This window comes from Lepus europaeus, chromosome 4 (genome assembly GCF_033115175.1).
Source record: "Lepus europaeus isolate LE1 chromosome 4, mLepTim1.pri, whole genome shotgun sequence".
Classification (NCBI taxonomy): Eukaryota; Metazoa; Chordata; class Mammalia; order Lagomorpha; family Leporidae; genus Lepus; species Lepus europaeus.
In genome coordinates, this window is record NC_084830.1 from 162,931,936 (window position 1) to 162,958,480 (window position 26,545).

The window sequence follows — 26,545 nt, forward strand, 5'->3', positions numbered from 1 at the left end:
TGTAGCCTGTCAATTAAACTCACTAATTAATTCTAGTAGCTTTTGATACTGGATAGCTAATAATTATGCCTGCCCCCTAATTATTGTTATGGTAATATAACTTTGATATTCTTTTGGAGAACTATTTATCTTCTACTCTTAGTCCACATGTTAGGTGACTTTTTGACAAAGACTTTGCCAATAGCACAGTGACTGGTGCAGATACAAGCACGTGACCACTGATCCAATGAGAATCAATTCCGGAACTTAGAAGAAAACTAGTGGCAATCATTGCTATTTCTAGCCAGTTTGAAGTAGGATGTTACTGATTTCCAATCTAAGTCCACTGTGATCAGTCCATGTGAACATGCTTTATGTGACTGAATCCTTTTAAATTTATTGACATTTGTTTTATGGCCTGCAATATGGCCTACCATGGTAAAAGTTTTGGGTGCAATTGAAAGGAATGTGCATTGTGTTGACTTGGGGTGGTACGGTCTATAAATGTTAATTAAGTCAATATAGTTGAGAGTGCTCTTCAAGCTTTCTCTTTTATGCCTACATTTTGTATTGGTTATTGAAATCTGAGTGTAATTCTGAACTTTTCTTTGCTTTCTATCAATTTTCATTTAAAGTATTTTGAATCCCTTTTATTACGTATATCAGCATTTAGTATTATATTCACTGGTCCTCTTAGCAATACTAAATTAAAATCCCTGGTTATATTCTTTGCTCCAAATTCTCATTTGTCTGATATTAATATAATCATTTAGCTTTTCTAAAAATTAATATTAGCCTATTATAAATTCTTCCATCTAAAAATTTGTAACCTATTTGATCTTTATAATTAAAGTGCATTTCTCAAAGGCATCATGGAGTTGAGTGATGGTTTTTTACCCATTCTGACAAGTAATTCCTTTTGTTTGGAATTTTTCAACCATTACATTTAACATAATTATGCATTGTTAGTCTATCACCTGACAATTTTTTCTATCTGTTTTTGTTTCTACTTGTTATTTCTATCTGCTCTTTGTACACTTTCTGCTATTTCTTTGATTTTTACGTCTCCTGTGGGGGGGCACTATTTCTGGTCTTTGTTAAGCACCAGGAATCGTTCCCTTGCAGCCCTTCAGAAGGTTCTGGTGGCAGGGAGTTTCTGCACACCGTGCCTGATCAGCACTCTGCTGAGCACTGCAGGGGCCTCTGCAGCCATGTGCACTTCTCCATGTGCTTGGCCCCCTTCTGAGTTTCTGTTATATGAACTCTGGTCGCTGCGGTTTCCCAGTCTCAACTATGTCTCCTCAACTCGGACATTGTCCAGTTCTGCTTCTCTTCCCCTGTCCCAGGCCATGGCCTAGGAACTCGCAGGGTGGTAAATCTGGGTAACTGAAGTGCTCATCTATTGGCATCACATGTCCAGATTATGATCCTTCATTGCCTAATGTTCAGTCCCTTAAGAACTGCTGTTTCATGTTTTGGTGTCTTTTTTATTTCTTGTTTTTGGCAAGAGAGTAAATCTGGTCTATGTTATGCCATCCTGGTTGGAAGTACAAGCCCTCAGTACCCAGTTTTAATCCTAAAGCAGTATTGAGGCTGGCACTGTGGTAAAGTGGGTTAAGCCACCACTTGTGATGCCAGCATCTTGTGTTTGAATACTGGTTCAAGTCCAATCTGGCTCCCTGCCAATGTGCCTAGGAAAGCAGCAGAAGACAGTCCAAGCACTTGGGCCCTGCCACCCATGTGTGAAATTTGGAGGGAGTTTCTGCCTCCAAGCTTCAGTCTGGCCTAGCCCTGGCCATTACAGCCACTTGGGGAATGAACCAGCGGATGTAAGATATCTCTCTCTCTCTCCCTCTATCTCTCTCTGCCTGTTAAACAAATAAATGTCTTCTAAAAAATATATAGTATTTGGAAAAAATCATCATGAAAATAAGACTGTTTTTTGTATTGGTATTTAATTGATGTTAGAAACCAAAATTAGAGAATAAGCAAGATTAACCCAAATCTTAGCTCTCTAAATATGTGCAGAAGACATAGGGATAATTCAAACAAATATCATGATTCAAATACTAAGTTATCCACGTACTGACTTTCAAGGGAGTGCTGTTGGGGCTTAAAGAATCCTATACTTTTGTGAAGCCTCCATAATTTCCTCAATATTTATCACAGAGTAATTGTTTTGCCATTAAATACTTTTTTTTAAAGATTTATTTATTTTATTTGAAAGTCAGAGTTACACAGAGATAGAAGGAGAAGCAGAGAGAGAGGTCTTCCATCCTCTGGCTCACTCCCCAGATGGGCACAATGGCCAGAGCTGTGCCAATCCGAAGCCAGGAGCCAGGAGCTTCCTCCAGTTCTCCCATGCAGGTGCAGGGGCCCAAGGACTTGGGCCATCTTCCACTGCTTTCCCAGGCCATAGCAGAGAGCTGGATCGGAAGTGGAGCAGCCAGGACTCGAACCGGCGCCCATATGTGATGCCGGCACTGCAGGAGATGGCTTTCCCTGCTACTCCACAGTGCTGGCCCAACCATTACATACTCTTTCAGAATGGTAAGAAGTTAGAGAATGTTGCCTTGAGAAATTGCTGAGAACAGCAAATTTTGCATCATTTTATGTTTCTCATCTCATTTTTACTATCAGTCAAGTGCTAAACTGCCAAGTGAAAACAGTAGTGTATATGAATCAACCTCACTAGGGCCAGCACTGTGGCGTAGTGGGTAAAGCTGCCACCTGCAGTGTCGGCACCCTGTATGGGCGCTGGTTCAAGTTCTGGATGTTCTATGGCCTGGGAAAGCAGTGGAGGTTGGCCCAAGTCCTTGGGCCTCTGCACCCATGTGGGAGGCTAGGAGGAAGCTCCTGGCTTCATGTCGGCCCAGCTCCAGCCATTGCAGCCATCTGGGGAGTGAAGGAGCAGATGGAAGACCTCTTCTCTCTGCCTCTGCCTCTCCATAACTCTGCCTTTTGATTAAATAAGCAAATCTTAAAAAAAAAAAAAAGAATCCACCTCACAAAACACTTCACTGAACACATATTTTTATCTATTCATCCACTCACTCATACAGTCTCTAAAAGAGACATTTTTATTTCCTAAAATTGTTTTTTTCTCATAAGTATCTAGCAGATTCTTGTGTCTCAGTGTGAATTAGAACATGAACTACAGGGCCAGTGCTGTGGCATAGCGGGTAACGCGGCGCCTGCAGTGCCAGTATCCCACATGGGTTCCGGTTCTAGTCCCAGCTGTTCCACTTCCCATCCAGCTCTCTGCTGTGGCCTGGGAAAGCAGTGGAAGATGGCCCAAGTCCTTGGGCTCCTGCACCCACGTGGGAGACCCTGAAGAAGCTCCTGGCTCCTGGCTTCAGAGCTGCGCCAACTGGAAAGTGAACCAGCAGATGGAAGACCTCTCCCTCTCCCTCTCTCTCTTTCTCTCTGCCTCTTCTCTCTCTGCCTCTTCTCTCTCTGCACAACTCTTTCAAATAAATAAAATAAACTTTAAAAACAAACATGAACTATCTGATCCATATACTAACCAAAAGATTCCACATGGGTAACTCAGGAAGAGTTTCACAGAACACTACATCAGAAGCCTGTTTCTAGAACTGACTGACCATGGTGACAGACTGGAATGTGGTATTTGCTCTATTTTGGCACACTGACATTTATTCCAAACAACTTTGCCCACCACAAACTGCTCTTTTTAGTTTCTTTTGTGTGTGCACAATATATGCACAAGCATGTATGTGCAAATTTGTTAAGTCTAGGTTTGATCTCTCATTTTGATAAATCACATTACAGTCATTTTCTTCAATGACTCAATGAAAATTTTCTGAATTTAAGTGTGTTAATAAATTGATAAGTAATCTTCTAAACCATTATTTACTTTCAAATTGCTATAAGACTTGGAAATATTTCTCAAGCATTAATTCACTGAATTTCAATGTGCATGTTAACTTGACTTAATGTATCTAGTACAGAAGTACACAGAAAGAGGGATAAAACTTGGAAAAAATAACCACAAGAGTTTCTTTCCATTAGTATCTATGCTCTGATGACTTGATTCCACTTTATTTGTGTAATACTGAAAGCTGTGATGAGGATATTAGCATACAAATTATTTCCTATTGACTTTCATTTTAATTTAGACTATGCATTTCCTCCAAATAAAAGGTCAACTGCCTAAGAAAAATACATAGATGGAGAAGCCAGGAAGAGATGAGCTGAGCACACACAGTCCCTTCTCCCACAAGAAACCACCCAGTTAAGTCATACTTCCTGCCTTTCACAGAAACTGAACAAACAAGAACAGTGCCTGAACATTCACTAACCCAGATTAGACCAGACTCCATAATAGGTAGCCATGACACATTTCACCATTAGAAGACACTCCAGGTGGAGATTTCGCTCAGTGGATGCACAAGTCCCTCCACTTGGGATGTAGCAGGTGACAGCCCAAGTACTTGGCTCCCTGCCACCCACGTAGGAGACCTGAATTTAGTTCCATGCTCCAGGCTTCAGGCTGGCCCAGCACTGGATATTGTGGGTATCTGGGAAGTGAGCTAGCAAATGGAAGATCTGTCTCACTTCTTTTCAAATAAAATGAAAACAAACATTTTAAACATAAAACTCAAAAGAAATAATCTGTTCTGTAAATAACAACAAAAAGAATACCCTGTGACCTAACCTGCACAATAACTGACAGGCATCAGACGGATATCTGTAAAATCCGTGTGGGAGACCAGGAGAAGCACCTGGCTCCCGGCTTAGGATCAGCGCAGTGTGCTGACCGCAGCGCGCCAGCCGCAGCGGCGATTGAGGGGTGAACCAACGGAAAAGGAAGACCTTTCTCCCTCTCCCACTCTGCCTGTCCCAAAAAAAAAAAAAAAAAAAAAAAAAAAAAAAAAAAAAAAAAAAACCAATGCTACAGCAAATAGGACCAACTCTTAGCAATTTGTACCTTGTGCTTGGCATTGGTTACTCTGGTTTCCTTCTACTTTAGAGCAACCCTGAGGAGAAATGCATGTACCTTCTCCCCCCTGCAGAGTTCCTGCTTGGGCCAAGAGCATGTCAACCTTTCTTTCCTTCCTGTCCTTGCTGTATTTTCTTCTCAGAGTTCTACCTCAGATGCAAGTGCTTTCTTCCGTAATGACTGGATATTTGGCCAGGGAGGTGAGGCCTACAACCACAGGATTAAGTTAAATGGAGAAGAGATGGTTTGCATTTAGGAAGTCTGTGTGGCCAGGAGTCTAAGCCATGATCTCTACTTCAACCTTATTAACAATAAAGGTAATATTTTTATTTTTTCCTTTTTTCTTAATTGACTTTGAAGTTAGTAGAGGAAGTCCCAAAATTATGTTTTTGTTGATGACTACAAAATATACCAGTCGAGGCCTCTTTACCTGCACATCATGTTCCTAAGGGATCTGTGGTCTTCTCATTACTGTGTACATAGGACAGGTTCCTGCATATTATGGGGGGATTCAAGGTAGTTTCAGGACACATTCCACTATAAGACGAGCTATGCAGGGTGGGATGTACTCACGACCTTACTCTAGTGTCTGAAACAATGGACACTGTTAAGTAATATTAAGTACTTAGTCCACAGTGCTTTCTTAAAACAGCCTCGTACCTCTTGAAACAAGAAAAGAAAATGCTCATTAAACACCTCTACATTTAGTACTCCAGTCACCTCTACTATTTCATTGCACAATATGAATAACAATGTGAATATTTCATGCTACTGTCACTGGAATTTTGATTTTATCAATCTGTTTCAGTATGATGAACAGTCCATTTGAACCAACAATACTCAGTGTGCTGCTCAACGTGCAGATTTGTAAGCCCTATTACAAAACCACTGACCAAGTAAGCAGACCCTGTGTAGGAGCCAAGGGAGTCTTTAACAGGCACCCCATCTGTACACCAACATTCAAGATCCCATGGATTCAATTATTACTTTTTTCTTATGTACACGGTTTTCCACATACTAAATCTCCTACATAAAAGTTTGCAGGTGGCTACAGTATACAGAGAACTATATATTCTCCCAAAATGCCTCATTCCTTTCCAGCTCTTACTAGTTTTAGCTTTCCATCCCAAAGCTTTTACAGTTCTATCCATTCTTTAAGACATGTGGAAATGCAACGCCACCATGAAATAAGTCTTCAATGACTGTCTGCCTCTTAAATGTCTTTGCACTTGGTCTAAATCAACTTAATTATTCTCTGGGATGCCAAATAAAATTGTCAACCACAGAATATAAGCTCCTCCAAGACAGCAAGAGTTTCAACTGATCTATTTCAGTATGCCACTGTAAATGGTATTAAATAAACACTATGTGGCTGGTGCCGTTGCTCACTAGGCTAATCCTCCGGCTGCGGTGCCAGCACACCGGGTTCTAGTCCCAGCTGGGGCACTGGATTCTGTCCCGGTTGCTCCTCTTCCAGTCCAGCTCTCTGCTGTGGCCCGGGAATGCAGTGGAGGATGGCCCAAGTGCTTGGGCCCTGCACCCGCGTGGGAGACCAGGAGGAAGCACCTGGCTCCTGGCTTTGGATCGGCGCAGCGCGCCGACCATAGCACCCATTTGGGGGGTGAACCAATGGAAGGAAGACCTTTCTCTCTCTTTCTCACTGTCTAACTCTGCCTGTCAGAATGAATGAATGAATGAATGAATAAATAAATAAATACTACCATAAAACACAACAAACTACTCCCACTACATTAGTGAAAATACTAGATTTCTCCATGGTGAAAGGACACGTGAACCAAGCATCTAAGATACTAGTACTTTCTAAAAGAAACACTTCAACAGTTATTTTGAAAACAGCAGGTGCTCTACATTTTCTGAGCGGATAATTCCACTGGCTGAAAGAAACAAAATATGAACCAGGTCACAGAACTAAATACTCTGGAAAAAGAGCAGTATTAGCCATCCAGATATGATATTATAAATTACTATAAGTTACTTTCTCCTATGTGTTTAGAAAAGAACTTTATGTATAAGGTTGGAAAAATACTAACATTGAAGTACAAAGCACTCTTCATAATACATAGAAATGTTTACATTTCTACTTCTGCATGTTTTACCAAGATTTAAAAACCTTACCACTAAACACAGCTTGAAGTTTTGTGGGGGTGGGGAGGGATACTGATATGAAACCATTACCTTCCATATTGATTCTTCAATGTGTCTGAAATCATTAGTAGCTCTGGAGATATTATTGATCATTATCCCCTTAGTTCTTTTAGATAGTATCAGAAATAACAAGATGTGAATAACTGAATAGAATTGCATTTATTAAGTATATTTAAAGTTCATATCTTCCAAAAACAGCATTTTAATTACATTCAAATTATATTCATTTTAAATACTAACAAATCCATCATTTACATACAGGGCTAGATATCAGAAAACAGATGAAAATTAAAACAAGTTTTATATTTTAAAAGTCATTCCAAATTTAGAACATTGTGACTATATACCTAAAAAAGGTACACATTATCAGGAAAACACAAGTTGGTTGCTCTAATAAGAAAAGTTCTGTAATATACATACAATAGAACATAATTCACATAGGCTCAATTTACAGGTATGGCTCAAAGTCCAAAACAAACAAACAAAACCTAACAACTATAAATACAGGCAAAAATCACAGTTGACATTCTAAACTAGTGCTCCAATATACAGTGCTTTCCCAGAGAAAATAGAAGGGCTCTTGAGATTTTATGCTGACCCTGATTTTTCACTTCTTTGTTCTGAAATACAGAACCACAGTTCTCTGTCTTTAAATGAGATTCGTGTTTTTTCCTTATAACAAGGACCCCATGTGTTATAAGTGATAAGAAAAACCTGTTCTATCTAGAGTTCAGTAATTAAGACATTTCTTTCATTTTTCCCCATACTTCTATTTTTCCTTCAAAAAGTCTCTAAAGAAACTTTATGAACAGTGGTGGTAAAAAGGTCAAGCCAAATTGTTCTGAAATGACAACGTAACGTATGAGACTGTCACTATCACAGGTTTACCAAAAAAAATATGTCCCACTTATTAAACCACAAATAATTTTAAAAAAATGAGAAAATCATACCTGAACATATAAGTTGGAGAAAAGGAACTGAAGAAATGGAAGAAAGCATTTAGAATTATGGTGCTTGTGGGCTTTTGTTTCGAAGACACTCGGCAACCAAGCTACCGATAACTGCTGAACATTATTTTCAAACTATATGAACTTGTTTAAATTTTTAATTTGTCTAAATCAAGTTTCTGTAGCCAAAACAAAAGTAGAGTAATCATGACTATTCATTTGAGACGCGGGAAGGTGGTTAACGTGAGGGAAGTTGGAGGGAGTACAGTACCGATCAGTTTAAAAGAGATGGGACAAGAACACAGTGCAGGCAGGGGCAACTCTGCCTTTCTTCAGTTTCTACTGCATTCATAATCCCAGGGAAGAATATCCCTCCTTTTTGTGTTAACATGTATTAGGTTAAAAATGGTAATGTGAATAGCCCTTAATCAATACATAGTATTTTTCAAAGTACTATTTTTAGAATTTGATTGGTTTTTTTAAATATTAACTCTTGAGTTGACTCCTAAAATGGTGCTCAGATGTACTGATGTATTCAAAACTTTCTAAAAAGTAAACAATTTACTTTGCATTAAAACGTCATCAGTAAGTTATAATTCAATGTTTAAGGAAATGAAATGTTTAACTTCAACGCTGTTGAATCAAATGACAAAACTACTTTCTTCATAAACATACAATTAACAAGTATTACATAATCATACTCTGTGATCATTAGAGAAATTTAAATAATTCTTTTCTCTTGTATATGAAGATGGTCGTTCTGAAGCAACACTCTAAACCAGAAAAGTCCATTCATGACACAGAACCTTATCTCAGTTTTTGGAAGTCAGTGCATTCAATGGTTATAAATAGGTATAATGTTCTTCAGCAACTAAGAATTCTAGAAGAGTAAGAAAAGAAAAAGGGGGAGAAAAAAGTAAAAAATCTGAAAGGATCCTAATGCCCACAAATAATGACAGTTTTCAATGTCAAGCATGATACCTAACCTGATTGTCAGTCAGTTGTGGTTTTTTCTCCCAATGGAAGGCGTTCCCACAACTGGAGCAACTGTTCACCAACCTGAGGTTCCAGTTCCTGGATAAATCAGAAGTCAAAATAAACATAAAAAGAACTGTACTGACATTTTTTCAAACATTAAAATCTATACTGAAAAAAGGTAAGAAAATCACTATGAATTTCATTTTTTCCAGCAAAACATGCTGAAATTATATGGAAAATATTGTTATAATTTATTGCTTTAAGGTGTATAGAGCTGAATGACTTAAAATTATATTTAATATGAAAAATCGAAACCTTTTTCACAAAACTGGTATTTCCACAGATTCCTTCCAGGATTTCTTCTATGTGGGTTTTTGTTTTGTTTTTTTAAAGATTTATTTATTTTATTTGAAAGGCAGAGTAACAGAGAGGCAAAGGCAATTGGGGGGGGGGGGGGTCTTCCATCTGTTGGTTCACTCCCCAGATGGCTGCAAAGGGCCGGAGCTGCACCCATCCGAAGCCAGGAGCCAGGAACTTCCTCCAGGTTTCCTATGCAGGTACAGCGGCCCAAAGACTTGGGCCATCTTCCACTGCTTTCCCAGGCCACAGCAGAGAGCTGGATCAGAAGTAGAGCAGCCCGGATTCAAACCAGCACCCAAATGGGATGCCGGCACTGCAGGCAGCGGCTTTACCCATCAAGCCACAGTGTCGTCCCCTAGATTTTGATTTTTAATGGAGACTTAGCAAAACCACTCAACTTGGACTTCCAAAGGTTTATCTGAAAACTAACATATTAGATATTTGGGCTTCTTTTTTGTCTTCCACACAACAAACTATTTTGTGTAACTATATATTCTTATTTAAGTAATTATTTAAATCAATTTATTTTAAAATCGCTACTATAGAACAAAAATTAAAATATTCTTCTACAGGGGCCGGCGCCGTGGCACAGTAGGTTAATCCTCTGCCTGCAGCACCGGCATCCCATATGGGCACCAGTTCTAGTCCCAGCTGCTCCTCTTCCAATCCAGCTCTCTGCTGTGGTATGGGAAAGCAGTAAAGATGGCCCTGCACACACGTGGGAGACGCATAAGAAGCTTCTGGCTCCTGGCTTCGGATTGGTGCAGCTCCGGCCGTTCCGGCCAGGGGAGTGAACCAGTGGAAGGAAGACCTTTCTCTCTGTCTCTCCCTCTCACTGTCTATAACTCTACCTCTCAAATAAATAAAATAAAATCTTTTAAAAAAATATTCTTCTTCAAGTGAGAAGAATGCCACATTTTAGTCCTCCCATAGTACTTTTTCCAAAGTGATTTGAAGTGGGCCAAACTGGTCCAAATAAATCAGAAACTATGTGATGCTAGCTAAATTTATCTCTGAGTCTTTTTTATCCTGCATAAAACTGTTCAAATATTTCATTTTATTCATAAGAATTAAATTATATTTTATAAAACAGCTAGTATAGTACTTTGTCAATATGTAAATTGATACCACCTTAACTAGTTGTTTTTTTTTGTTTTTTTTTTTTAATTTGACAGAGTTAGACAGTGAAAGACAGAGACAGAGAGAAAAGTCTTCCTTCCACTGGTTCACCCCCCAAATGGCCGCTATGGCTGGCACTATACCAATCCAAAGCCAGGAGCCAGGTGCTTCCTCCTGGTCTCCCACACGGGTGCAGGCGCCCAAGCACTTGGGCCATCCTTCACTACCTTCCTGGGCCACAGCAGAGAGATGGACTGGAAAAGGAGCAGCTGGGATGAGAACCCGGCGCCAATATGGGATGCTGGCGCCGCGGGCAGAGGATTAGCCAAGCGAGCCATGGCGCCAGCCCTTTTTTTTATTTTTTATTTGACAGACAGAGTTAGACAGTGAGAAAGAGAGACACAGAGAGAAGTCTTCCTTCTGTTGGTTCACCCCCCTAAATGGCCACTACAGCGATTCAAAGCCAGGAGCCAGGTGCTTCTTCCTGGTCTCCCGCACGGGTGCAGGGACCCAAGCACTTGGGCCATCCTCCACTGCACTCCCAGGCCACAGCAGAGAAATGGACTGGAAGAGGAGCAACTAGGACAGAATCTGGCACCCATATGGGATGCCAGCGCCACAGGCGGAGGATTAACCAAGTGAGCCACGGCACCGGGCCCCCTTAACTAGTTTAAAATGTATATAAGTTAACACTATGAAAGGAAGGCAAAAACATAATAGAAATAAAACAAGACACTAGATTATAAGAAGGTTGTCACTGACAGTAACTAGAGCTACAAGGAAGTTAAACATCATTGTCATCTTAAGACTTTACCAAATTACCTCAGAAATGCACTCAGTTCTGAGCAGATATTTAGTCAGACAACAGAAGCTCCCATGGAGGATTTAGAAAGATTTATATAAACAACACCAGAGAGACGCCAACTCTACAAAATGTTAAGAAAGCAATGAGCTGTATGACACATTTGCAAGTGGGTTTTTCTAGCTCTTCCACAAATTGCAACCACTGTTTCTCAAGTGTGGAATGAACACAATTTGTGTTCTTACATTTCCTCCTCAAAGCACTACACAACAGCAAAACAAACCAAACCAAAAGTAAAAGGAAGACTTCAATGCTATTGCATACCTGCCCATCTCTGCTTATCTGGACTTTCTTGTTGTCATTCCAAGGATTGAGTAAATGGTGTGCACACTGAAAGGGGAGGCTCTCCTTTCGTATCCACTCCACCTTAAACACTCCTCCCAGTCCAGCTGAGCCCCAGTCCTGGCTCTTCTCCCTTCCTATCTCTGAAGACATCCTAGAGAATCCCTGTGGGTAAAATGAGAAGAAGGGAGGAGGCAAAAATGTTATTAAATTTCCAGATTCACCTACAGCTAAGTTTTTCAGAAGTTTAAGGTAACAATGCAGTATGAAAGTAATGGATACTTAACAAAAATGTACAATAAAGTATTTATTAAAATTTTCATTAAGAGCTATTAACAAATTTTAGAGGAAAGACCAAGTCTAGCTTTGTAACGTGATTTCAAATGTCAACATAGTTCAAAATAATTTAAGTCCACATTTATTATACAATAAATGGATACCATCAAATCTTTAAGCCTTTATCCTCAAATATTATAATATCAAATAAATAACTATTTTGTAAATTCAGATATATATTAAGTCAAGATACATTAAAAAGAGCACAGTATCGTGGCACAGCAGGTAAACCCACTGCCTGTGACACCGGCATTCCACACACGTACTGGTCCCTACCACCCACCTAGGAGATCTGCATGAAGCTCCTGGCTCTGGGTTTCGGTCTGGCCCAGCACTGGCTGTTGCAGCCATCTGGAAAGTAAGCCATTGGATGGAAGATCTCTCTACCTCTTTCCCTCTCTCTAATTCTGGCTTCCAAAATAAATATTTTCAAAAAATGTGTTTAAAAAAAAAATGCTTAGTTTCTTGATTGGCAATACTAACTTTCTTGGGCCTATTTAAATAAATATTTTATCAAAAGGTCAAGCTTCTCATTACTTTTAATTCACCCGAGAATTAGTAATTCTAAAACAGTCTTCAGAAGGAAAAACTGCTTATACAGAAAGGTTCTCCTTAAGACAGGAGAAAAACAAAGGGACCCTAGTTCTTTGATTCCCTTGAAGAGATAAGACATCCCTTATTCTCAATCAAGTAAAAGGGACTCTCGCATTCCAAAGCAATGGAAAGCTAGCTTTGCTCCCCTGGCTTTTGTCTCCATGGTCTAACCTCCAGCCAGAACAACCCCATTCCATCATCTGAGGATGGCTTACCTGGAAATGTCCGGACCCTTGAACAGAAAACACCAAGTAAACCATGCTGCTTTCCCAAAAGGCTCGATTCAGCTTCCGCTCATTACTAGGGGTAGTAGACCAGATGCCCTTCTGCTGAGAAATTTCAAGGTTTCTCAAATTACTGCTCTTCATTATGAAGTATCGAATAGGCATGTTTGGTCTTGGAGAAGGAGATTTTGAGCCCTAAAAAAGAACGCATACATACCTGAAATGTAGTTTAATCTTTCAAAACCAATAGCATCTGTATCTTCATAAAACACATAAACTGAAATATTTTACCAAATATTCAACAAGTGCAAATAGCTCTAAAATGCCTGGAAACTTATACTTGCATAAGGCTCAATCAAACGTAAGCTAAAGAGGAAAAATTAAGTACTCATTTTCAAAGCATTCAAAAATGCTTTTTCAAGAAAGGATCTTGAATTATCAACTTTGATTAATTCTCCAAATGTATTTTCAGAATATATTTCATAAACTTTCAAAATCTGAAAACAAAACAAAAAATAGTGTCCATGTGACAAAGTAAAACACAGAGCCAGGCAGTCTGAGATGTAAAGACAGAGACTGGAGTTTAGAAACCAACACAGCTAGAATCTGTCTGGCAGCACACTACACAGACCCACTCTAACAATGCTTATAAGCAAACCTCTTAAGTACTGCCACTAAATTGTGTATCAGAACCAAGTCCAACACTATTTAAAGGAATACAACAAAAATTTAGCAGCAACACAAAATTATAAGAAATGCAAAGAAATAGGAGAATATTACCCACAACCAGAGGGAAAAAGTAATCAATAGAAACAGACTCAGTAAAGGCATGTGTAGGAGGCAAGAAATGTTAAAACAGCTATTTGTCTACTTCGTTCAAGACATGAATGCACTTTGTTCAAGAATAAACATAATGAGAAAAGAAGTGGAAGACATATATTTAAAAGACCAATGGGAACTTCTAGAGACAAAGATATACCATCTGAATACACATTAGAAAGAATGAACAGATTAGACACTAAAAACATCAGTAATAGAAAGGCACAGCCACAGGAACTATCTAAAACAAAGACAGAAAAAAGGCTGAAAGCAATGAAGAGAACATCACCGATTTATGGACGACATCAGGCTGCCCTTACATTATGGTATCCACAGTCCCAGAAAGGAGAGAGGAGAGACATCAAAAATAAGGGAATAAATACTAGCTTTCAGTTTTCTAAAACTGATGGAAATTATCAATATGCAGGTTGAACAAGAAATATAAAGAGAACTAGATCAAGTCTCATCAATATCAAATTACTGGGCTGGCGCTGTGGCTTAACGGGTAAAGCTGCCGCCTCCAGTGCCAGCATCTCATGTGCGCATCAGTTCGAGTCTCGGCTGCTCCACTTCTGATCCAGCTCCCTGCTAACACACCTGAGAAAGCAGCAGAAGATGGCCCAAGTATTTGGGCCCCTGTCACCCATGTGGAAGACCTGGATGAATCCTCTGGCTCCCGGAGCCATTTGCGGAGAAAGCTAGTAGATGGAAGATTTCTCTTTCTGTAATTCTCCCTTGTAAATAAATAAATAATCTTTAAAAAAATAACAACAAATGGGCCTGTGCTACGGTGTAGTGGGTAAAGCTGCCACCTCCAGTGCCAGCATCCCATATGGGCATCAGTTCGAGTTCCAGCTGCTCCACTTCCAATACAGCTCTCTGCTATGGCCTGGGAAAGCAGCAAAAGATGGCCCAAGTGCTTGGGTCCCTGCACCCACGTGGGAGACCTGGAAGAAACTCCTGGCTCCTGGCTTCGGATTTGCACAGCTCTGGCCATTGCAGCCGCCTGGGGAGTGAACCAGCAGATGGAAGACCTCTCTCTCTCTCTCTCTGCCTCTCTTTCTCTCTGTGTGTATCTCTTTCAAAGAAATCTTTAAAAAAAAAAAAAAAAACTATGCAATTTAGAAAAAAAAAGGAATGCCTTCTTCACTTTAATGAAAAAAAAACCACCATCAATCTAGAATTCTATACACAGCAAAAATACCTTCCCAAAATACAAATGAATGGACTTTTTAGAGAAAAGCTTGAAGAACTAACTTCCAGTAAACCTCACTAGAAGAAATATTAAAAGAAAGTCTTTCAGGGGCCGGTGCTGTGGCGTAGTGGGTAAAGCCACTGCCTGCAGTGCCGGCATCCCATATGGGGACTGGTTTGAGTCCCGGCTGCTCCACTTCTGATCCAGCTCTCTACTATGGCCTGGGAAAGCAGAAGATGGCCCAAGTCCTGGGCCCCAGAAGAAGCTCCTGGCTCCTGGCTTTAGGTGGGCACAGCTCCAGTCATTGTGGCCTCCTGGGGAGTGAACCAGCAGATGGACGACCTCTCTCACTCTCTCTCTCACTCTCTCCACCTCTGCCTATCTGTAACTCTTTCAAATAAATAAATATATCTTTTAAAAAAAAAAGGTCTCCAGACAGAAGTAAATGATACAGATGCAAATACTTATCAATACAAAAGAATAGAGTACAGGATTGATAAACATGTGAGTAACTATAAGACATTTTTATGACTTTTAAAGCTTAGTAAAAGATAATTTACTAAAATAAAAATAATACATTTTAGCATTTATATATGGTAATAAAAGGTACAAGAACAACACAAGGGATTTAAGTGTTAAAGGAACAACCTCTGAAGGTTCTCCAGCTGTACAGGAAGTATAATACTGACAAAAGATACACTAAGGTAAATCAAAACGGCTTCACGAGTAAATTCTATGAAAGACGTAAGGAAGAAATACTACCAATTCTACACACCTCTTCTGAAATACTAAAGTGGAAGGAACACTTCCAAACTAACATGAGACCAGCACTACCCCAAAATGATAACCATACAAAGGTAACAAAAGAAAGAAAACATAATGATGTCCAAGGTAACAAAAGAAAGAAAAAACAATGATGTCCCTCCTGAACAGAGGAGATAGTGTAGCTATTCACACAGAGTATCCTGAGACACTTACATGAGGAGCCAACAGAACATGTAAGTAAGGTCACGGCACAGGGGTACAGGGCAAACACACAGAAACCAAATCTATTTCCATATACTAGAACTGAACATTTGGAAGCTGAAATTCTAAAAAGCATCAAAAATATGAAATACTTAGGGATAAATTTAACAAAAACTAACACTTGCACACTGAGATCTGCAATAATTTTTATTGAGAAAAATTATAGAATACTTAATATTTATCTGTGTATTAGAATACTAAAATTGTTAATCATCAGTTTTCTTTAACCTGATCTACAGATTCAGTGCAATCCCATTCAAAAATACTAAAAAAATTTTTCTGTAGATTTTTACAAGTTGACTTTAAAGTTTCTACCAAAGTATTAAGGACCTAGGAATAATCAAAATAACTTTCAAAAAGATGACTGAAGTTAGAGAACAAACATTAACTAATTTCTAGAGTTAATACAAAGTTATACAATCAAGTCAGTGTATCATTGGCAAAAGGAGAAATACACATATCAATTAAACTTACTAGAATCCAAGAAACTGACCACAAATTTATGCTGAGCTGTTTTTTTTTTTTTTCTTTCTAGATTTTATTTATTTATTTAAGAAGTAGAGTTACACACAGAGAGAGGGAGAGACAGACAGAAACGTCTTCCATCCACTGGTTCACCCCTCAAATGGCTGCAATGGTCAGAGCTGAGCCGATCCAGAGCCAGAAGTGTCTTCCAGGTCTTCCACGAGGGTGCAAGGGCCCTAGGACTTGGGCCATCTTCCACTGTTTTCCCAGGCCATAGCAAGGAGCTGGATTGGAAGATTAGTAGCTGGGACATGAACCAGCGCACGTGTGGGATGCCATCACAGCGCTAGTCCCAGTGAGTTAGTTTTTGACAAAGGTGCCACAAGTAAAAAATGGAAAAAAAAATGTCATCTTTTCAATAATCATGTAGGAAAAAGCCAAAAATATAACCCTTGAGTCACTCACACAACAACAAAAAAAATTAACTTGAAGAAAATATGAGAGAAAATCTTTGTGATTAGTAGGTTAGGTAAAAATTTCCTAGGACACAAAAAAACGTGAACCATAGAAAAAAATTAAAGAAAGAGACTGCATCAAAATTAAAAGCATTTGCTCTTCAAAAGACACTATTTAAGAAAATGAAAGTCAGTCATAGACTGTTAGAAAAAAAAAATCTCCAAAACCGATATTAAGACTTGTACCCAGAATACTTAGAAAATTCTTATAACTTCAAAAGGCAAAAAAAAAAAAAAAAGTAACAAAAAAATGAACAAAAATGTAGACACATATTTCACTAAAGACTATACACAGAGCAGCAAATAAGATACTCAACATTATAAATAGGGAAACACAAATTAAAATCACAATGAGTTATCACTACAAGAGTACTTTAAAATGTTCATGGAAAACGAAATTAAAAGGGAAGTTTATTTTGGTGCAAAAATTTCTGAAACCATGCATACTGACATCTTCAAAAAGTTCTTGAAAAATTTGTAGTATGTCAAAACTATGCAGGAATTTCAAACAATTTTTACATCAAGACAAGCTAATCTTTTAATTCCATTTTTCTGTAAGCATTTTGAAGTCCCCTCATATATACCCACTAAAACAGCTAAAATTACAAAGTCTAATAATGCAAAGCATCACCAACAATATGGAACAAATAGAATTCTTAAGCATTATTGAAGGGAATGAAAAGCAGTACAGCCATTTTGGGAAACAGCGGTGTAGTTTCACATAAATTTAAACACACATTTATTTTACAAACTAACAATTCTACTTCTAGGTATTTGTTCAAGAATAGAAAACACATTTAATGCAAAGACTTGTGCTTGATTCAGCACTACAACATTCTAACAGCTTTATTCATAACAGCCAAAAAAGTAGAAATAATTCAAATGTCTATCATGTGGTGAAAGAACAAACAGTAGTATATCCATTCAAGGGGAAAGAGTAATTAATAATAAATTCTATGGCATAGTGGGTAAAGCCACCACCTGCAGTGCTGGCTTTCCATGTGGGCACCAGTTCAAGTCCTGGCTGCTCCACTTCCAATCCAGCTCTCTGCTGTGGCCTGGGAAAGCAGTAGAAGACAGCCCAAGTCCTTGGGCCCCTGCACCCACATTGGAGACCAGGAGGAAGCTCCTGGCTCCTGGCTTCGGATTGGCCAAGCTCCAGCCATTGCAGCCATTTGGGGAGTGAACCAGTGGATGAAAGATCTCTCTCTCGATCTCACGATCTCTCTCTCTACCTCTCTGTAACTCTGCCTTTCAAATAAATAAATCTTTTAAGAAGTTCATTAACAGTAACCTTTTTTAAAAATAATCAATTCCACAGAACGGATAAATTTCAATAGGATTTTTTTTTTTGGACAGGCAGAGTGGACAGTGAGAGAGAGACAGAGAGAAAGGTCTTCCTTTTGCCATTGGTTCACCCTCCAATGGCCGCCGCGGTAGGCGCGCTGCGGCCAGCACACAGCGCTGATCCGATGGCAGGAGCCAGGTGCTTCTCCTGGTCTCCCATGGGGTGCAGGGCCCAAGGACTTGGGCCATCCTCCACTGCACTCCCGGGCCACAGCAGAGAGCTGGCCTGGAAGAGGGGCAACCAGGACAGGATCGGTGCCCCGACCGGGACTAGAACCCGGTGTGCCGGCGCCGCAAGGCGGAGGATTTAGCCTAGTGAGCCGCGGCGCCGGCCTCAATAGGATTATTTTAAGTGAAATAAGCCAGACACAAAAAAGCTACAAGCACATGATTCCATTTACAACAAATTCAAAAACTCCAAGGACAGAAAGCAGATCAGTGATTAAAAGGGGCTAGGTATGAAGGAAATAGTCTGTACAAAACTGTGGTACAGTTACACGGTTGTATACATTTGTCAACATTCACTAAATGAAGGTGGAGGGGGTGGGGTTCAATCTAACAATTAAGAACCCCAACTAAGACACCTACATCCCCTACTGAAATGTCTGGGCTCAACTCCAGGCTCCACTTCCAATTCCAGCTTCCTGCTAATGTGCACCCCGTGAGGCAGTAGGTAACAGCTCAAGTTCTTGGATCCTTGCCACCCACACAGGGCACCCATATGGAGTTCCTGTCCCCTGGTTTCATTCTGGCCCAGCCCTGGCTACTGAAGGCATTTGAGAAGTGAACCAGCAGATGGAAGATCTCTCTCTCTGCCTTTCAAATAAATAAATATTTTTTAATCACCAAACTGTACACTTTAAACTGGTAAAATCTATTATGTGTAATACCATAATAAAAGCACCTAAAGATAGAACAAAAAAACCTCTAAACCCAAGAATGCATACCCACAAAAATATTTCTTTTCATCTTAGGCTTCGTGTTTTGGCAGGCATTTTCACCAGAACACATTATGTAGCTAAATAACTCCTTACCAAATACTCAGATATTAACTGCAAAAAATTATATGTAAACATATTCTGAATTTATACAATCATCCATATCACAAACTTTTAAGTTTTTAATTTCACATCAACATTTCTTACTCTCTTGACCCCATATGCCTTGGTATTATAATGTAACTACTGAATTGAGAAATCAATTAATAACGCAAAGAAACTACTGTTTCCAATTCTGAAATTTTATACTTCTTTTTTTTTTTTTTTTTTTGACAGGCAGAGTGGACAGTGAGAGAGAGACAGAGAGAAAGGTCTTCCTTTGCCGTTAGTTCACCCTCCAATGACTGCCGCGGTTGGCGCGCTGCGACCGGCGCACCGCGCTAATCCGATGGCAGGAGCCAGGTGCTTATCCTGGTCTCCCATGGGGTGCAGGGCCCAAGCACTTGGGCCATCCTCCACTGCACTCCCGGGCCACAGCAGAGGGCTGGCCTGGAAGAGGGGCAACCGGGACAGAATCCGGTGCCCCGACCGGGACTAGAACCCGGTGTGCCGGTGCCGCAAGGCGGAGGATTAGCCTAGTGAGCCGCAGCGCCGGCCCAATTCTGAAATTTTAAACCAAAATTATTTTTTAATTTTTTTAAACCAAGAAAGTTCTAAAGAAATAATCAAGCACCGAGCTACACCCCATTAGTGAACAATGTGTTAGTTTTAAAACACCCAAAAGTGGGGGCCAGCGTTGTGGCACAGAGGATGAGCCACCACTTGTGATGATGGCATCCCATATCAGAGCACTTGCTCAAGTCCCAGCTGCTCTGCTTCTGATGTAGCTCCCTGCTAATGGCCTGGGAAAAGTAGGGAAAGATGGCCCAAAGGTGTGGGCCCCTACCACCAGATGAAGTTCCTGGCTTCTGGCTTCGGCCTGGACCAGCTCCAGCGTTGTGGCAACTTGGGGAGTGAATCAGCAGATAGAAGGTCTCTCTGTCTCTCTTTGTCTCTCACTCTGCCTTTTAAGTAAATAAATAGGCCGGCGCCGCATCTCACTAGGCTAATCCTCCACTTGCGGCGCCAGCATCCCATATGGGCACTGGGTTCTAGTCCCGGTTGGGGCGCCGGATTTGGTGCTGGTTGCTCCTCTTCCAGTCCAGCTCTCTGCTGTGGCCTGGGAAGGCAGTGAAGGATGGCCCAAGTGCTTGGGCCCTGCACCCGCATGGGAGACCAGGAGGGGGCGCCTGGTTCCTGGCTTCGGATCGGAGCAGCATGCCAGCCGTGGCGGCCATTTGGGGGTGAACCAATGGAAAAGGAAGACCTTTCTCTCTCTCACTGTCTAACTCTGCCTGTCCAAAAAATAAATAAAGAAATAAATCTCCAAAAAAATAAAAATAAAGCACTTGAAAGTGGTAATAACTAGAAATACTTGGTAAACAAGAAAAATTTAAAAATTTACTCTAAGTCTCACACGTTTACCAGCTTTAACCTATATATACAACAGAGGCCACAATCAGAAAAGTAGCACTGTCTTCTTATTTTTGCTTAAATACGTAAGATTAGATGTGTTGCAAATCTGTTCATTACCATGTCTGCTTTCATATACTTTACCTTTCCTGAGGATGGAGGAGAAGGACTAGCACAAGGACTAGGGTAACTACTGCTATCTGTGGATTTCACAGAAGACTGATCCGATCGGTCATCAGTGCTCCGTTTGGGATGTAAAATTCCTCTATCCTTGTACTTCGGAGGTGGGTGTAATGCTGGAGACGGAGACTTCATCAATACTCTTGAGCAAGAAGGAGGAAGCAAAGATTAATTACATATATTTGTTAGACAAAGCAGATGCTATTTCAATCTAAAGTCCCAGACATTATTATTTATAGAATAATATTTAAATAGGGAAGTTCATTATTCTGTTACCTATGAAAGGCAAGAAACAGCTGGTCTATAAGGGTACTCTTAAAAAACAGCAGGCAAAAATACATCTTAAAAATCCACAAAAATCTGGGGCAGGCATTTGGAGCAGCAGTGAAAATGCTGCTTGGGATTCCCACATCCTGTATTGGAATGCATGATTCAAGTCCCAGCTACTCTGCTTCTGTCCCAGCTTCTTGCTAATGTGTACCTTGGAAGGCAGTAGATGACAGTTCAAGTACCTGGGACCCTGCAACCCATGTGGGAAACCTGAATTGAGTTCCTGGTTCCTAGCTTTGGTCTAGCCTACCTCTAGCTGTTGTCTAGCCATTTGGGGAGAGACCCAACAGAAGGAAAATCTCTGTGCTTCAAAAATAAAATGAAAACTAATTTTTAAAAAATTCACAAAAATCAGAAAGGCTATGAACTTCAGGTAAGATAGATTTTCAAAGCATATTAAAAATTTCGGGGTGGTAAAGTGGAAAGAATATTGAAATAGAGTCAAGAAATACGAGATTTCTAGAACATCAGCAGTAAATTCACAACTGATCCAGAACAACTCTCTTACCTTATCTCAGCTTTTATGTCCCTATCTATTACATAAAACAATTATACCAAAAACTATGATTCTTCTGTTTCTTAAATTCTCTGAACAAATGTCACAAACATGGCAATCAAAAACTTTATAATTCTTAAAAGTGTATGTGTGCTTGTAGTATATAACAAGACGTTGACAAGTTAGTTCCTGGTATGTGGCAGTATTAGGTTCAAAACACCACCCATAAAATACTCTTGTCAAGAACACTAGATCTAATCAAATTTTGCAGCCAACTGCCAGATTACATAAAATACATGGAGCAGAGTAGTAAATGCCAACCGCTTCTCGGCCTTTTGGCTAAGATCAAGTGTAGGAGGAAATAACAGGAGGAAACAGACAAATCCAGAATGCAAAGACCTCTCAGTACTACTGACCCTGCTTCTTCAAAGATCAGGAGAGGAGCTACTTGAGATCACAACAGACTCAAGGACCAGACACCCAGTACACTGCAGGAGTCTTCCTGCATGCTGATTCAAACAAACAATATTTAGCACAACTCGGAAAATGACTATTTTATTGGGATTAGTAACTGCACTGTGGTTTTGTAGGGAAAAAAATGTAACTGCTTTTAAGAGATGCACATTTGAACATGAAAGGGTAAAATGACCAGATATGGGGATTTACTTTGAAATCTATAAACAAAAACAAAAAGGAAGAAAGAAAAAAGTAATCTGGAGTGGATAATCAAGTAGCTGAAAATTCTGGTAAATGATGAATCTGGTCTATGGTGTCCACTGTCATACATTTACTTTTCAGCATTTCACAATATTTATAATAATTTTAGAACAAAAAAAGATGCCTTCAATAATTTATAAGCTTCCATAGTCTTGCAATTATAATTACTCTATCTTCAAGACCAATGAAAGCAGCTTATCCCAAAAATTTGCTTCTCTTAAAATAAATTCAAAATGTTTTCACAAATGAAATAAAAACTAAAACAAAGCTATTAATATTAAAATATATACTGAATGCACATTTAAATCATTAATAAAAAAAATTGATAAGAAGTGTAAAGACAACTTTTCAGGGTTCTTTAAAAATTCTATTTATGTTGATTTTATTTGAAAGGCAGAGACAGAGATCTTCCACCTGCTACTTCAGCCCCCAAATGCTGGCAACAGCAGGGCTTTGCCAGGCCAAAACCAGGAGCTCGAAACTCCATCTGGGTCTCTCACATGGGTAGCAGTGACTCAAGCACTTGAGTCATCACCTGCTGCTCCTCCCAGAGTGTGCATTAGCAGGAAGCTGAATCAGAAGCACAGTAGCTGGGACTCAGACCAGGCATCAGCTACAGGATGTGGGTACCCCAACAGGCAAATTAACCTCTGTGCCAAGCGACTGCCCTTCAGGAATTGTTTTGCCAATGAACTGAGATTCAATGAGTTACCTAATCACAACTGCTAAATCCCATCATTCTCATACTCAAACCTAACTGACCTGAAAATCAGGTGACAGACTGAATGGGAGTAAAATTTTACTAAAATTAAAATGATGTTGTCAACAGAACTAAATGTCTAGTATTGTGGTTTTTAAATTTGTCTTCTGCTCTGAGATATAGTCTAGCTTTTCTCTCTCATGTAGGGCCGTCCACCAACATTTCACGTATAAAGAAATAAGGTTTTCCTCAATTCTTCTACCTAAGTTTCCACTTCAAAAGAACAAAGAGTTCTGATATAGATAAAATGGCAAAGTTACCTTAATTTCAAGTAGAAAAGGTAAGCTTGTCCCCAGCTATCCCACTACTATTTAGAAAACAATATTTTAAAAAACTGGTTTAACTTTAGGATAGAACATGACAGTGAGAGAGAGACAGAGACAGAGAGAAAGGTCTTCCTTCCGTTGGTTCACCCCCCAAATGGCTGCCACGGGCGGCGCGCTGCGCCGATCCGAGGCCAGGAGCCAAGTGCTTCTCCTGGTCTCCCATGTGGGTGCAGGGCCCAAGCACTTGGGCCATCCTCCACTGCCTTCCCAGGCCACAGCAGAGAGCTGGACTGGAAGAGGAGCAACCGGGACTAGAACTGGGTGCCGGCGCCGCAGGCAGAGGATTAACTAAGTGAGCCGTGGCGCCGGCCTAAAGTTTTTCTTAGAAGAAATTGCCATCTAAATCTGCATATTACTATCCCAGGGTGAAAACTCTAAATATCTTTTCTCCAAGAAGTAATCCTACAAAGATTGTAATTTCTTCCTTTAAAAATAAATTCTCCCAAGAGTCCTCACTGTATTCCTTATCAGAATCAACCTACCTGAACTCTACACCTCATCTATCATTACCACCAAAGACTCGAAGTGGATGAAACCTTATCTTTACTTGTAAAATACTAGAAACAACAGAATGTAGCTACACTGTAACAGTAATATGGTCATATGGCAGTAAATAGGTTTACTTGGTTACAACATGACTCCCTTCAATAAAACATAAATTCTCTGAAGGAAGAGATCTTATCTACCTTGTATGCTGATGTATCCCTAACACCAAGAATGCACAACAGGCATCCAGCGTGTCACCCTGTGGCTGACGTAGCACTTTTCTACAAGCATGCCAGACAGCAGTGCTGACATATAGGCAAGGCTTGTGAAGAAACTGTTCCTCCACATGGCAATAGCCAGTGTTTCTCACTGCAAAGGCTCTAGGTAAGAAACATCACTTAAGACAGATGAACTAAAATATACAATTTTAAAATGTTGCCATTTTTCTTAAAGAGTCTAAAATTGTGAATTCTGGAAATAAAACATTTTGAGTTCTTCCTGACAAACCACCACCGTATTAAATAAAATAATTCACAGATACCAGTAGCTCAAAATATGTCATATCACCTTAATACATATAAGAATTACATCTTACAAGTAAAAACCACTTGTGTTGTTGTAACCTTTTTATGTATCTTAGATTGTAAGAAAGTAATTTTTAAATACCATAAAAGCACATGATTCTATGATACATAATTTTCCTGGAGAAAATATCTCCTATTTTGATAAAATATTATAAATTTACCTTTCTGCAGTAGTCGATTCATCAGAAAATTCAGTATCTGCTGTACTTTTCCTACTATTATTTGACCTCCAAGATGATGCCAAGGGAAGTTCTTCTGAAGACATGGGTCTGGGCCTTTGGCCAATCCCAGATGGTTGCTGTAAACCTGCAGACTGCTCTTCAGTACTTAAAACAGCTATAATTGCTCTTATCGTGGCTTCATCAACTTGGGACCAAGGTTTAGATGGAGCTCTCATCCGGCGTAAAAATAAGCTATGCCACTTTTGCCTGAGCTGCAGCAATAAACTGGCTGCCTGTAATAAAACACTTTCCTCAGTTCAAAAAGACACAAGCAAAATTTGTATCACAAACACATGACACTTGTGTATTAGTGAAGGCCTGCAACTATTTCCAAAGAATTTAATTCATATTTCCTATAATTCCTTCTACTGCATAAATTAAATAAGATTTCTCATTTGCCATATAATAGGCACCACAAACACAAAATCAACAGTCTAATAAGAGAGAGTAAACAACAGCTGTCATAGAGTGTAAACAGCACCAGAAATGTAGCAGCAGGGTAAATAAATAAAAATACCTAAGGGGCCAGCATTATGGTGCAGCAGGTTAAACTACTACCTGTGATGCCAGAATCCCATACGGGCAGTGGCTCAAGTCTTGGCTGTTCCAGTTCTAATCCAGCTCCCTGCTAATGCACCTGGGAAAGCAGCAGAAGACAGCCAAAGTAAGTGGGCCCCTGCACCCACATGGGAGACTTGGAAGAAACTCCTGGCTCCTGGTTTCAGTCTGGCCCAGCCCTGGCCATTACACCCATTTTGGGAGTGAACCAGCAGATGGAAGATCTCTCTCTGCTTCTGTAACTCAGCCTTTTAAATTAATTAATTAATTAATAATAAATAAATTTTAAACCAGAAAAGGAAACAAAAAGAAAAATACAGAAGGCATTGTGGCACAGTGCGTTAAGCCTCCACTTGTAGAGTGCTGGTTCAAGCATTGGCTTCTCTGCTTCTGATCTGGCTTCCTGATATTGTGCCTGGGAAGGCAATGAATCATATGCCAAGTACTTGAGAATCCCTGTCACCCATGTGGGAGACCCAAGTGGAATTGCTGATTCCTGGATTCAGCAAGGCCCAGCCCCAGCTGTAGTGGGCATTTGGGGAGTGAATCTGAAGTTGGAACATTCTCTTTCTCTTTCTTTCAAATAAATAAATTCTTTTAATTTCATTAACTTCCATTCATAGTGTATTAAGTGCCTGTATTCAAGGCAGCTGGATCCATAGAAAGGCCCAGAGATACAAGCTTGGGAGTCATCAGTGCATAAATGGTTACTAGATCTACACATTGGGACAAAGTACCCAGGGGTGGTGCAGACACTGAGAACAGCAGAACAAGGCATGGAGTACTGGAGAATTGAGATTTTAAGATACAAACACATACAGAAGAGTCAGTGATGCAACCTAAGAAGGAATGACCAGAGAAGAAGAAGAACTGGGAAAGATTCACATCACAATAACTAGTAACAGAGAAGCTGGGGCAGGAGTGAGGTGAGAAGACAAGATTACAGACAGGAGTGTATGAACAACAGTGGCAGCTACTAGAGGGAGGTCATGCTCATCAAGGGCAGCAGAGTGGGTGTGACGACAGGGAAGACAGAGTTGACCTTGGCAACTATAGTTCAGTGAGGTAAAGGGATGGTGAGAATGGAAATGAGACTACAGATAGCTGTGATGATAAAGGAGCGGAGGGTAAAAACAAAGTAACCCTGGCCTATGTCCACTACAGCTAGGCTTCCAAAACACTGTCCTCCCAGATGGGTACAGAAGCTTTTTTTTTTTTTTTTTTAAGATATATTATTTATTAGAGAGGCAAAGTTACAGA

At 39.9% G+C, this 26,545-nt stretch overlaps 1 protein-coding gene across 1 annotated transcript in view; it reads right to left on the reverse strand.

The window, feature by feature from the left end:
- Positions 1-7,248: 7,248 nt before the first annotated feature.
- YTHDC2 (YTH N6-methyladenosine RNA binding protein C2) overlaps positions 7,249-26,545 on the reverse strand; it is a 96,163-nt gene continuing 76,866 nt past the window's right edge. Inside the window, exons 25-30 of the mRNA XM_062189306.1 lie at positions 24,668-24,960; positions 20,772-20,949; positions 12,802-13,005; positions 11,639-11,821; positions 9,042-9,129; positions 7,249-8,935 (exon numbers count right to left, since the gene is read on the reverse strand). Of these exons, the coding sequence (XP_062045290.1) occupies positions 9,049-9,129; positions 11,639-11,821; positions 12,802-13,005; positions 20,772-20,949; positions 24,668-24,960 (939 nt within the window). The 3' untranslated portion in view covers positions 7,249-8,935; positions 9,042-9,048. The remainder of the gene's footprint in view (positions 8,936-9,041; positions 9,130-11,638; positions 11,822-12,801; positions 13,006-20,771; positions 20,950-24,667; positions 24,961-26,545) is intronic.